This window comes from Pipra filicauda, unplaced genomic scaffold, assembly GCF_003945595.2.
Source record: "Pipra filicauda isolate LSUMZ 115617 unplaced genomic scaffold, ASM394559v2 scaffold95_size2449627_pilon, whole genome shotgun sequence".
Taxonomy (NCBI): domain Eukaryota; kingdom Metazoa; phylum Chordata; class Aves; order Passeriformes; family Pipridae; genus Pipra; species Pipra filicauda.
This window is the reverse complement of record NW_024105153.1, coordinates 1,330,416-1,344,216: the sequence shown is the minus strand read 5'-3', so window position 1 is coordinate 1,344,216 and position 13,801 is coordinate 1,330,416. Positions and strand designations below refer to the sequence as shown.

Below are 13,801 nucleotides of genomic sequence, written 5' to 3'. Positions count from 1 at the left end.
AGTCTAACTTAGAGAGGATGAGCGCTGCAGAGGAGGGATGGGGGCAGGATGGCAGGGGCAGGGCATGAGGTGCAGCACAGGCTCACAGCGGCTGGGGGCTGGTTCCCCAGTACCTTCAGCATCAGCAGGGCTTGCACTACAGCCACCCATTGGCTGCAAAGAGGCCAAGTACTGAAATTCCTTCAAAAAATTCACCGTGTGTTTGCCTCCCTGCAGGAACGCCCAGTGGTGTCTGCATAGGAGAACAAGATGCCATCAGGCCAGGAACAGATGCTGTCAGCCTTTTAAACTACATCTGAGCAATGAAATGCATGTTCCTCGGTAAGAGAGCCACTGGGAAGAGGGGAGAGCTGATCTGGCAGAGGTAGCAGCTGTGCAGAGACCAGGTAGAGCCGGGTGGGGGGTGCCAATGAGATCACCAGTTTAACAAAACAAAAACCAAAACTGAGAGAAGCAGCATTGCTCATGAGGCTGTTTGGTGTGATGCACTCCCCAGCCCACCCATGTTGGAGGAGGCAGGTTCAGTGTAGAGTGTGCTGCGGAGTGGAGGGATTCCTGGGCTTCTCAGGCACAGCATGTCCCCCACACCCTACTTCCCCACAGGCAGCAGCACCCCAACCAGCCCAGGGGATGGCCCCACTGCTTTTCCTTTAGTCTGTGCTTTAGCTGTGGGGAAGGCATACCCCACTCCAGCTGCACTGGGGCAACCCACCAGCACTGCCACCCAATCTCCACTGAACAAAAGGGAAAGGCAACAAAACAAAACCCACGGCACAAACGGAAAGGGGACCGCCAGGCACTGGCCAAAGGCTGCCGAGAGGGAGCGAGCCACTCTGCGTCCCAGTGGTGTCACCCCCACTGCAAGGCGCAAGCCCCCGCACGCTACAGCTCCGACTGCGAGCGGGAGATGCGCGGGCCCTTGCGGATCTCCTTCCGCTTCTCCTCCTTCTTCCTCCTCTTCTCCTCGTCCCTCAGCGCCTTCTGAAAGGTGTCAGCGCTGGGGAAAAACTGTGGATTGACAGCAAGGGGTCAGGATGGGGGAGCCCCAAAGCCTCCCAGAGGCACAACCCCCTGCCAAAGCCAACGCACAAGCCTCATGGTGCCAGGGGGCTTGAGGACGGATGTGGCATGAGGCAAATAGGATCTCGACCATGGGGCAGGTGGCCACAAGAGAGAGGAGATGGTACCAGGTGCCTAAAGTCAACTGCAGCCCAGCCAATGAATTCAGTGTGTTTCAGCCATGCTTCCTCAGTGGGGTTTTGGCTATTCCCAACGAGACACCTGTTCCACTCCCCAGCCAGCTGCCGGGAGCTGCGATGGGGAAAGCCCACAAGGTGGGCTGGCAGCATTGCTGTCTTACCTCTGAGTGGTCCGTTTTAAAGGGATTGCGGTAATCGGGCGATTTCTCGCTGATTCCCAGCTCCTGAGCCATCTGCAGAGCAAAGCGGAGACCACATCGGGCACTGGTGCCTCCCACTCACACTCTCCCCTTACTGTGACCAGGATCCCCTCCTCCCCACCAGCCCCATCTATGTTCTATGCTCTTCTCCCATCACTCAGCCCAAGGACAGCCCTCAGACATGGAGTACACTCCTCCTGCCCTCCTTTTACCCCAAAAACCTCACCCCCCCAGCCTAAGCAGCAGAGTAGGGACACGGCAGGGGGGACCAGGAGCCATACCAGCCGCAGGACCTGGGAGTGAGGTCCCTGCTCGAACACACCCGTCAGGTTGCAGAAGCCGATGCCCCAGCGGATGAGGCTGTTCCAGTTGGAGTTGTGGTCGAAATAGTGGTGCACAATCTTGGGGAAGCGCAGGACAACATCCCCGAAGAAAGCAGTATTCTCCACTACGTGGGAGTATGCTGTGGGGACAGCCACCAACCCCATCGTCACACATGCCCCATCCCACTGGCACTTATGTCCCCACCAGGAGGTGGGGAGGCTGAGTTAAAATGGGTAGGTTCCCCAGTACGAGCTAGTCAGAGGCAACAATAAGGTCCCTGACAGACAGGGTCAAGCCCAGGTCTGGTCTGGATACACAGGGGTTTTGTACCTACCCCGGTGCCAGTCCCAGGAGGAATGTCTGTGATGCACCAGAGCACTCAAAAAAGGAGGAGGGGTAAAGACCGGAGAGGACCTACCATCTTTTATCTTCTCATCCTGAGGGAAAGGCCCGTCGGGAGGCACATCAGCAGCAATAAGCACAGCACGAGAGTCTTCCAGCACCTGCCAGAACCCTCAGTTACTGCCCTGTTTTGCCAGCTCTTCCCTGTACCCTCGAGGTGCTGCCCCAGCTGCCCCACTTTGAAGCCCCATAGCATCCTCCCTTCAGGTCCTAAAGCTCACCTGCCACACAATTCTTCTCTTTGACCCCATGGAGGCCCCCCAGCCCTCCCCACTTTGGCCCACCCTTCCCAGCCCCACCAAGCGTGGCCTGTGCTGTGGCTCACTTTGAAGAGTCCCTTGAGCATGATGTCAATGATTTTGTACTGCTGGTTGACGTCATTGAGCTCAATCAGATTCTTCAGCGCGTTCATCTGGTCCTTGCGCTTAACCTCAAACAGCTTCTTATCTGCAACAGTGTCAAGGGCACTGCTGGCACTCTGCCACCTCTGGCTCCCATGCCCCTCTGCACCATCCCAGTCCCCTCAGTTCCCCACGGAGTGCCTGAGGGCTGGGGGGCAGCATCTGAGCCAGGATGAAACAAAGATTTCCAGTGAGCCCCCTCGCCCAGACACCCCAGCAGGACCCTTAACGATGCTGAGAGCAAGTGGGGAGCTTTCTGCTTGCCAGTCCATGCTCTGGCTGAGGGGCTGGAGGAGGAACATGAACTCCCACTTTCCCCATATGTGTCTCCACATAATATCTTTTCATACTTTGCCTGTTCACCAGGGGATGCTGCTGCATGCTAAGAAGGGCTTGCATTAGCCCACCTTCTCATGGGCAATAAATGCCTGGGGCACAGAGAAGTCCAAGTGCCACAAGCCCAAAAGTCGTCTCCCACCATCCCAGTTGGTGACCCCAAAGCACTGAGACCCCAGGCATGCTCTGCCACCCAGCTGGCCATGCCACTTCCAAGCGCAGACTGGGAAACATGCTCAGTGCCCAGCATGATGGAGCAGAAAGAAAAAGCAGAACACCAGGCACCACCACCATTTCTGCTCCTGCACCAAGCCAGGCACTTGGCTAGCAAACCCAGTAGCTTGGCTAAAACCCTTCTACAGAAGAGCAAAGCAGCAATTTCCCAGTGCTTCTGGATTCTCTCTGTTCCACTTCCCTGTGCCTTTTCTGTGGTCTCTGAATCTTTCCCTGCACATGAGCTCCCTCCAGCCTCAGTAGGCATGAGCGTGTATTTGAGTCACAAGGAGCAGGCTGCAGAGGATACAGATTTCCAAGCCAGAGTCCACCCTCTGTTTTTCCAGGTCTGCGAAGCTGCCTCGAGATAGCAGCAGCACCAGCAGAAAAGGGTAGATGAAGAAAAAATCCATGTTGGCCACTGCAACCTGGAAAGAAACAGACCAACAAAACCAACAACCAGTGAGGAGACTTACGAAAAGGAAAAGTCACACAAACCACTTGAGACCAACAGCACATTGCACATCAGGGTCCTTGCCTGCCTCTCCCTTGTCCTCATGAGGGTTTGAGGGAGACAGTCGCCAGAGCAGAGCCACGGGGTGATGCTGCAGCCAGCCTGCTCTCCCCTGGGAGGTCTCTCTCCTCCTCCTCTCTACCTGCCTCCATATTTGGCTGGGCCCCCAGGGATCTGACTCAGCACTGACCTAGAAGAAAAATTAAGTCCTACCTGTTATCCCAAAAATAACAGCTAGCTTTTTGTTGGGTTTGTGAGTTAGAGCAGCCCAGCAACTGAAACAGCAAGGCTGGATGGTGAGGATTGCCAAGGGGCTGAGCGACACGCTCAGCCATCTCCCTTCACCCCTTGGGGTGCTGTTACCTGGACCCTTTCCCTCACTATCAGCCAGGTGCCAGCTGCAGGCCCCACGCCGAAAAGCAACAGTTAGGTGACCTGGTGGTAACTTCCCCCTTGCCCCAAACAAGTCCCTCCCCAGGCGGTGGTGTCTGAGGCTCTGCAGAGATGCTGTTGGGCAGAGCTGCTCCTGACTACAAGGGTCCCTCATCCACAGCCAACATGCAGAGGAGAGGCTGGGGGAGATGGTCCTTGAGAATGAGGTTCAGCCTCCAGGCAGCAGAACTCGAGGTGGCGGCCCATCCGCAGGGACAAGGTTTCCACTGAGTCAAGCAGCGGCCACTGGCAATTACAGAGGCAGCAGCTCCTTCAGAGGCATTGCCCATGCCGCCCCCTGGTCCTGACGTAAAGGCAGATGTGTAAAGCCACCAGAGCTGCCCTCATCCTCTGACACACTGACCTCCTGAGCCCACGCTCGCCTGCCTGGGCAAACTTCTCTCTGCAATGCCCTAATAGTGGAACAGAAACAAATCGCTTCTTGTTTTTTTCTTATTGTTTTTCTTTTTCAAAACTAATACAATTTGTTCAACCCTGGGTCCATGAGAGAGGCAAAGCAGGCAGCACCAGCAGCTCTCCCAGCCTTGCAAAGATCAGCAGCAGCTACCACCATACACCTCCTGCTGAGGCTGAGCCAAGCACCTTCACAACCCCAGTGGGGGAAGAAGAACAGCGTAGGGCAAACATGAGAAACCCTCTGAATTATTTTGCTGTTGTGCTTTGTAAAAGGCACCCCTGGAAGGGAACAGATCAGAGTAAATACAACCAACTTTACCGAGGAAGACACAGCTGGCCATGGTGTGGGCTCAACAACACACCGCATGTTTCAGACACAATGCAGAGCCAGAACGGCAGCACAAGTCTCCCACACCAGGTCTGAGTCTGTCCCCTCTGCCCACTGTGGTGCTAGGATTAAGCCATATTCCAGCAATCCTGAATCCACAAAGCACACTGACAAGCCAAGGCTGTAAGGAAAAATTCTTCAGCCCAGGCAAACAGATACTCTGCTGAACCCACCAGCCTGGTTGGCTCCCAGAAGACTGCTTCACCCTGCCAAAAAACATGACCCAAGGACCCAAGGCCTGGCTCAGCAAGGTAGTGTGGGTCTCCCCTCTGTAGAGCCCCCCACAGCTGCTTATTCCCTCCCAGGCTCTCAGGGAGGAGGAAGTGCAGCAACTCAAAAGCACTAAGTGCGACTGCCCTGGGACATGGGCTACTGTTTGCCCCTTGGATCGGACATGCGACCATAACGACCAGGCTAGTTATTTGCCATGGTCATGGAGAATTGGAAAGAGATGTTGGAGGCAGCCAGTGGCCTCCAGACCAGGCTGGAAGGCAAACAGTAGAAATGCTGCCCACAACAGCTCTGCCATGCTGCCGGTGGCAGTCCCAGCATGCCTGGTAAGGGCAGGGGCTACCGCATCCTCTGCTTCCAATGTGGGAACTGGGTGGCCACAGGATATTAAATGGTCGCTCCAAGGGGGAAGAAGTTCAGCTGCAAGAAACTCTGTTCAAGGCAGCAGCAGAGCAAAGTGAAGCTCTCGGCCAAAGCAGTTGCCAAACAGCTGGTTGCTGCAGTAGAAGGTCCACCAGCCTGCCTGGGTGCTTCCAAGTCTCAGAACAGTGATGGGTTTTTCCAGAGATATGATCTTTAGATGCTGCAGTATATATGGTCAGTGTTTTTGATGAAAATGTTTTCAATTACTTTACAAATCCTCCTGCATCAGCCCTAACGACTGTGCCACGGGACAAGGTTGGAAGCAGAGGACTGGAGAACCATGCCATACCAGAAGCCCATCACCTTTTGGTCTGGCCCCTTTCCTGCTGGCACTCATTCTCACATCGAAGCTAATTACTGCCATTGTCCATCAGGGCTGAAACACCCCAGCAAAAATGAAGCAGGACCCAGGTTGTTTCCCTCTCCCACAGGGAATGTGAGGCTGCTGATGCCATGTGGGACCATCTCAAATTTATTTCCCTTCACTGCCCTGCCCATTTCATCACATTTTAACAGCAGAGAACATTCTCTCCTCTCCAGGCCAGACTGTGTAAGTGCAGAGATGCCAAAGCTCCTTGCAGATGTTCCTCCACACTTTCCCCACAAACTGTCTTCACACCTGCTGAGGGATGAGATGGAAACACCACAGAGCTGCTCCTCCCTACTCCTTGCTGAACTGATTCCTGCCAAAGACAGCTCTGCCTCATGTTCCCAGAGCAGTCCAGGGAGCCAAGGCCTGGCCTGATGCTACAGATGGGAAGGAGTTTCCACCAATATTCCCTCACAGCCCTGGCCAGCTGTCTGTTTCAGCAGAAAGCCCACCAGTCTGTCTTGCTGTCTCCCATCCTCTTAATTTAGATGTGTTTTTCCAAAGACATGACAACAGATGCCGTGTTATAGATGGTTAGTACTTTCCATTAAAATGTTTTTAATTACTTTATAAATTTTCCTGCAAGAGCCCCGTCTGAACCAAGCATCCCTGAGATTTATTCACTTAATGAGCTTGCAAGGCAGAGCCGCGCTGCCACGCCTTGGTTCTCAAGAGGGACTTTTGCAGTACCTCCCATCTCTCCTCTGCAGGGCACTGAATTGCAGGGGGGAAAGCATCATCAGCCTGCCCGTGCCAGGAGCACACTGTGGCAAAACAAGAAATGAAAACTCCCCGCCCCATGAATCCATTCCCGAGCCGCTTCTCCAACAACCATATGAGGATTAATCTCTTGTCACAACTGAACAAAAAGCTTTGGAAGTGAAACACTGCTGCTCAGACTTCTGCTCGGACAGTTCCCCATGGGGCTTACAGGACCAGCTGCTTCAGTTGAAACACCGGCCATTTACACCTGCTTGTCTCCAAAGTCCCCCAGCCGCCAAGCCCAGAGCTCACTCACCACACAGTTTGTCATCCCCGGCAGAAGCCAGCGAGGTGCTGTGATTTCCATCAGGAACGGGTCCATCCCAGCCCACCCCTTGCCTCCCGTCCTGCCGGAGGGGGTCAGCAGCACCCCGAGGGTCTCGGGCGGCCGCGGGCACAGGGAGATGGAGATTCTCCCGCAAGCATCGCTGAAACTAACGGCAGTCACACAGGGACAGTGGAGTGGAAACGGGATTAGCCGACAGTACCCCGGCCGCGCTGCGGGTAACCCAGCCGGAGCCGTGTCAAGTGGACGCAGCAGGCGGCACACGGGGGATGCGAACCCTCGGGGCAGGACGGCAGCTCCCCGGGCTGCGGAGGTCCGCTCCTCCCGCCGCTCCAGCGCGGGGCCAGGGCGGCGATGGCAGGCAGAGCCCGTCGGGCACAGCCCTTTAACCCAGGGTCCAGCGAAGTGCCTCGGGGCCGCACTGCCCGCGCCGCTCCACGGCCACCCCGGCTGCCCAGGAGGGCCCTTCCCTGGGACCGCTCCCGGCCACCCCCGCCCCGCCGTGTCCCCGGAGCGGTGCCTGGGCTGCTCTCGCCCTTCCCTCCTGCCCTGCCGCGGCCGGGCAGTGCCCTCCGGCCCCGCTGTGACTCCCGGGACGGGGAAGGCTCCCCGCCGCCCCCGCAGGCTGTCCCTCACCTGCGGGCCGGGAGCCGGGTGCCGGGTGCCGAGGCCGGCGCTCACACCCGCCGCGCTGCCATGCCGCTGCCGCCGCCGCTTCCCCGCTCCGCCCCGCCGTGTCACTTCCTGAGTCCCCGCCCCGCCCCGGCACCGGCCCCACACCGGCGGGGCTGCCCGGGTTTGGGCCTCCGGCCCTGGGAGGTTTCCCCCCGTCGGGGCCGCTCTCGTTGTGGGAGGGTTTCTCCCGGCTCCGCGAGGGAAGGAACCCCGTTAATTAGAGCCTCGACGGGAACGGGACACTTAAAGGGTGTGGAGGCAACAGGACCGTGGGGGCTGGAGCTGTAGTCGAAGGAGTCACTCGTGAGCTGGAAGAAGTCTACTCAGCACCATGGCACACGCGGCATATCCTGCTTCCCCGGGGTCCCCGCTGAGCCCCCGCCGCCCCTGCCAGCCCAGAGCTAAGGGGCCATCTCGGAGAGCCATGAGCCAAGGCGGGTGAGCAGAGCACCTCTTCCATGGCATCCCTCTACGCCATCGTTTCCCCCGGCAGGTCTGTAGTTTGATAGCTGAAGGGCATCAACCAAGCCTCACCCTGCACAGAAAAGGAAACTGAGCCGTTTCAGCAACAGAACTTTATAAATGAGTTTCAGCAAACCTTTTTCTCAAAATGAGCAACAAATTACTTCCTTTGTCCATCTTCTCTCTCTACTATTCACTGGGAATAAATGGCAGGATGGGGTCTTTGCTCCATTCTTGCCTTTTTCCTCTGCTCTGCACACCGCATCTTCTCATTTCAGTTGCCAATGTGTGAGAGGGACACTGCCACGCTTCCCAGACATCTGTCATTGGCATCATGAGTGGAAACCAAAGGAAAGGCATGGCTGAACTCCAGCATGCTATGGGAATTCCCACATTTGACATACCACTGACAGGAGGTTTTCATTACTAAACCAAGCCTCCCCAAGCCATGGAGCCCCACTCCCAACATATGCGAAAAACATCAGTGTAGGTAAACCTGAAGAAAAATTCTTTCTCAACAAAACTGATGTCAAAGCCTGAGTTTGACCAGAGGATTTTGTCTTCCCTGTTCATGACTATCTGGATGGTTTCCACCAGGACAACTTGCCCTCTCGGTGTCCCACAACAGAGAAGTAGTATCACATTGGGGGTAAGCACAAAGACAAGCTACTCCTCATGGAACAAATACCTCACCCACTGCACATCCTGCATATGGCTGATGATGGTGTTCCACAGTGAAGGAAGACCCCCTACCAACAGGAAATCAGTGCCCTGGCCACTTCCATCACTGCTATATGTCTGAGGCAAGGCAATGCAGCATGATGAAAACAGGAAGGCAAAGAAAAGTTTGGGAAATAACCAAATATTGCACCAGGCCCCCTCTTTCTCCACAAGGAATCTGGGAGTGGCCCCGACTCCATCCCCAGAGAAAAGGAGGATTCAGTTCTCAGCGGGCAACTCTAGGGCCAAGCAGAATAAAATTTGCTAACTCCCCTCACTGGTTCCCAAATGCTCCCTGCACTTTGAAAGTGCCTGAGTCATCTTTGGGTTTTCACTACTTCACGGGCATACCAGCAGTAGCCAGCATGCAGACAGAGGTTAACTCATTGCTCATACTCCAGGAAAATCAATACAGAGATCGTTACTGCTTTGAAGTCAGACTCCCCAACCTGCTCCCCTTTCATCAGACCACCTCTGCCTTACAGATGAATGCAAGCCCCGCACAGAGACCCATCATTCATCCCAAATGTCTCTGTATTTCCCAAACATCTTCTCAGATTAGGAGATGATGAAGTCTTTCATCCCAAAGTTAGTCAAGTGTAGCAACCACTCAGTTTTTCAATTTTGTTTGCCTTCAGCTGGAACAAGAGAAGGAACAGCAGCTTAAGTATCCCTTCCAACCTTTGTTACACCTACCACTCACATCACCTATCAAAGGCATTTGCCCAGCAAAGGATACACAATGTCCTGATGTTTTATACACGTGGTCCTCTGTCCCAGGAGACGATCCAGCAAGGTCTGAATGGTCCCTGACTGTACTGGCTCCACCTGGTAATGACTGCTCTGAATCTGAGCAGTCAGAAGAAAGAATGACCAACTGTTCCAGAAAACTGTTGGGTTTGTTCCTTCATACTCCCTCCCTCATCTCCACACAGAGCAATGAAATCTTCAGACTTTGATCTGGGGGGTAATCAAGGGGCTGCCCAATCTGATGACATAGTTTAGGCAGTGGCTGGCATCACTCCCTTTCTGATTCCACTGTACACCCCTCGGGGCAGTAGGCCAAGGTAGCAGCTGCAGGATTCCTCTTCATCTTACTATAGCCTCCTCAAAAGGAAATTTATGGCTCCCCATCAAAGGCTAAAGCAAACACCCAGGGATTCTCTTCCAATTTTCCTCGGCAGTCACTGCTTTCTTACCTGACAAAGGAAGTGGTGAAGAGCACAAGATGTGGCCTCAGGCAGTTCTGCTAAGTTGGCTTCTGCTGCCTCCTGAAGAATCTGGCTAATTTCTTTTTGAGAAATAATATTGCTGCTCTGATATCTCACAAACTTGAACAAAGGAAAAAATAGAGGCATTAAATAGTGAAAGACCCGCAGACTGCAACAGTGACTCATCGCCTGCAAAGACCTCTTCTATGTGATGGGATGCTGCAACACCCTAACCACAGGCCTGATTTTTATACCACCTCTAATAGAACCAGTGCAAGTATCTGTGTTTACAGTGCTCTGATTTATAGCCATATTTATTTTGGTTTAGGTCGGGAAGTAACTAAAATAAATCAGGCAACCTTTTAAAACTGAAATAAAGCAGCAAATATTCACAGACCCATCTTGTATTTGGAGGGGGAAGGTTCGCATTAATAGCTCCCTCCTCTCATCCACTGCCAAGAGGGCTTTATCTTCAGTATTTCTGCTGGGCAGGACCACATTCCCCCTCTAGCCCACAGGCCCCCCATACAGCAAGGTAGTATATTGTGCTAACTCCCTGCCCTGAAAAGTCATGTCTGTAAGGCTGAAGGTGGGGAGACAAGCTGTGATGCCAAGCAGTCGGCTTGCTCCCTGACTGGTAACAGCAGTTGTATGTTCTCTGCAGGTTTCCTCTCTCCCCCCAGGGGTCCTAGATGTTATAAATAAATGCTACAAACACCAGAAGAACAGGAAGTACTCGCTAACAGCAGTCAGTTTCTGCAGGGTGTGGAAGGGAAGTTCACTCGAAAGTATCATTATTAATATAGGTCACTAATATAGTGCCAGACAAAGCCACAGCAGTATCTGAGATTGGGTGTGTGTAGCAGGATGTGCTACAGGGTGTGTGTCCAATAACTGACCCACATGCGTTGTACCAACATACTGGGAAAAATGGAGAACAGCTTGCCCTTCTCCTGCTCACCAAAGTCATCAGCCTCAGAACTTCTGGCTGCAGAAAGGACTTCTGGCCCCCACTGAGTAGTGTGAAGAGCAGGAATCGGTGCCATGGCTGTGAAGCAACATGTAGAGCTGGGACAGAAGGAGAAGCCAATGAAAGACAGCTGTAAAATTGCCCAAGTGACAGGCTGAACCCAGCTAAGGACAATCTTCAATACTGACCCCAAGTTTTCTCTTCTAGACCCCATGCTGTGAAACACTAAGGGGATAGTTTGCTATGTTCTTACTTGCCTTTTAATCTGTCACTCTTAGGGCAAGTTTAGTCAAAAGGACAAAAGCTTAATAGCTTTTCAAAGCAGAAAATACATTTTGTCCATCTTTGTGCTGGTACAGGAAGAGAAACCTCCTGGAGTGCATGTCATAAAATAGCAAGGGAATATCTTCATCTTGGGGTTTCAAAAATAATAACCTCTGGTTTTAATATGAGGACAACTCTCCTGACCTCAGTTTTTATTTAGCTGCAGAGTACCCTTTGGGGAATGAAGAAAGCCCTACAACAGAAGCTGCACAAACTGAGCTTGGATCTGCATCAGACAGCATACTGTGGGGACCAGCCAGGCTGATGGCAGCAATGCTAACAGTCAGTTTACTAAGGAACATACATGATAAACGTGTATGAGGTAAGGCTCATAAGTCTGTGGTGGCATGAAGTCTCCCATTAAATGCTAAAATTAAAATTTTATTACCTTGTATTTACTGCAGGTTAGAAGTATGGGATAAACAACTACAACAGGTCAGCTGATATAACTTGTTATACCATGGCAACTCACGAGAGTGTTAGAAAGGCCTCTTTTCCACTGGCAGTCACATAACCTCCCTATTGCCACTACAAGAATCTTTTCTATAGGAAAACAACACTAAAAATAATGTAAAATATTTTTTGGGGTATTTTTTAGAAATAAGAAAGTACCAGCACTGAGCCTGCTCTGCACTTCTGGAAAAATCTCTGGACTGAGAGAGGGTTTTAAAAAGCCTCAGATGAATCAACTCCTAGAGGCAGAGTCCAGGAAACACTCTTTCCAGTGTTCTTGCATTTTTCAGCCAAACCCAGCTATGACCCTCATTTGGCTTGGAATAAGGAGACTCCTCTTATTGCTGTTGTGAACTTCAGTACCACAGCAGCCAAAGTGACAGGTTCAGCTGTTGCTGAAGCAGCACTCCATTAGCTTAATCCCAAATCAGCAGAGCCTCCCCATAACATGCCACTTTTTTTTTTTTAACCCAGCCTTTTCATAGCCTCCTGTCAGCTACTGGCTGTCATTCATCTGCAGTATTACATCTTCATCCAACCGCTTCATCTCTCCCACCAGTGTCCCTTTTGTCTGGTGTCCATTCACTCCATCCCCTTCTCTCTTAGTGTTTAAATGACTGAAGTGAGCAGAGAACTTTCTGGTTTAAGAACAGAGCCAGCACCTGGACTTTGTGGCTTGAGGCTGACAACAAGAAGGGTCTATCCTTCCCCCTCGACTGTACAGTGCTGTCATATTATGTTATATTGCAAGCATGGTATATATCAGGTCTGACATGGACTCTGGAAACCAAGGTTAGCACTCACCCCTGGAAATCTAGAATTTCTGTCTTCCATTCCCTAAGGCTGCCTAGTACCCTGTTCTCCCTTCCCTCGGGGCCAAACTGTGACCAACATTATCCTTGTAAGACACATCACGTTCAGATCCTCCCCCACTATATTTATGGTCTAAAGGTTTGATAAAATTGGCCTGGAAGTAAAAGCCTATTCCTATACTCCTTCCATTCCCAAACCTTTTACTCTTATGGGGGTGGAGAATGCCTTTTTACCTTCTGGAAAGCATCTCAGTGTCCAAAGCCAAAGTGAGGGCCCATGCCTCCAGGGGAGTCAGGCACTGTGATTTCACCCCACAAAGCACATGATTAACTTTAGGCATACAAATAATTTTTCATATTGGGCATAAACTCATTAAGCATCTGTTCCAGAGTGCTACTGGATAGAGATCAAAGAGCTCAAAATCACTGCAGGAGGGAAACCAGAAGAAGAAAGAGCAGGAAGACTTTACCAACATCTTGGTTCTTCACATACAGGTATTCCACTAAGGTTTCCAGGCAGGCAACCACAGCCTGAGAGAGAAGCAAGTCTTTCTGGAATACCAAAAAAGGAAAAAAAGAAGGAAAGAAAAAAAAAACAAACCCAGTCAACAGCAATTGCAAGAGGAAAATTCATAAAGGGCAGGATCTGAAGATTATTCAGCACAGGAAACTAACACCTTTCATCTCCTTCACGGGATGCAATGTGCTCCAAATTATCTGTCACATCAAGGAGCCAGACAAAGGCATGACTACTTATTCTGAGACTAAAAAAATATTAAGTAACAGCCTCCAAAAAGTAAAGATAGGAGCCCAACATCGCTTAAGAGAGCTAAATGTAAACTGATGTATTACCCCAGGAGCACAGCATCACTTGAGCAAGTTAAATGTACGCTGATGCATTTACTACCCACAAAAGCACCTTGCTTTGTGGGTAGTTACACTTTGTGGGATTTGTTACACTTTTCCCATGTCTGTCCCTATAGACCTCTGCATCCCTGCAGAGCTGGAGATGGGAAAACAGAGACCATCATTAGTACACAGAATTTCAGCTACCCAGTTCAGCAGCAGGGAGCACCGCATAGCTTGATTTACCTTCTTTCTCACTGCACTACACTGCAGCAAGAGCATTTTCCCTCCTCCTCATCACATGTCTGTAAGGGGTGGAAAATGCAGGCAGAAGGAAAAAAACAGGCAGCCCCTTTGATTCTGCAATAGGGTGGTTTCTGCTCTGGTTAATGTTCCTGCTTGAAGCCCAACACTTGTGTTGTTCCAAAAG

At 51.9% G+C, this 13,801-nt stretch overlaps 1 protein-coding gene across 6 annotated transcripts in view; it reads right to left on the bottom strand.

Moving 5' to 3' along the window:
* Window positions 1-141: 141 nt before the first annotated feature.
* Window positions 142-13,801, bottom strand: part of LOC113988767 (coiled-coil domain-containing protein 134) — a 45,423-nt gene continuing 31,763 nt past the window's right edge. For 2 of the 6 annotated variants that reach the window (XM_039391399.1, XM_039391400.1), the window contains exons 27-31: window positions 12,996-13,077; window positions 10,889-11,034; window positions 9,955-10,086; window positions 9,495-9,604; window positions 8,134-8,355 (exon numbers count right to left, since the gene is read on the bottom strand). In XM_039391399.1, the coding sequence (XP_039247333.1) occupies window positions 8,310-8,355; window positions 9,495-9,604; window positions 9,955-10,086; window positions 10,889-11,034; window positions 12,996-13,077 (516 nt within the window). In that variant the 3' untranslated portion in view covers window positions 8,134-8,309. Of the gene's footprint in view, window positions 1,009-1,360; window positions 1,433-1,680; window positions 1,863-2,141; window positions 2,227-2,450; window positions 2,573-3,385; window positions 3,504-7,534; window positions 7,628-8,133; window positions 8,356-9,494; window positions 9,605-9,954; window positions 10,087-10,888; window positions 11,035-12,995; window positions 13,078-13,801 lie in introns of those variants that run through there. The other 4 variants (XM_027722653.2, XM_027722654.2, XM_039391401.1 and 1 more) reach the window with 3 other exon arrangements.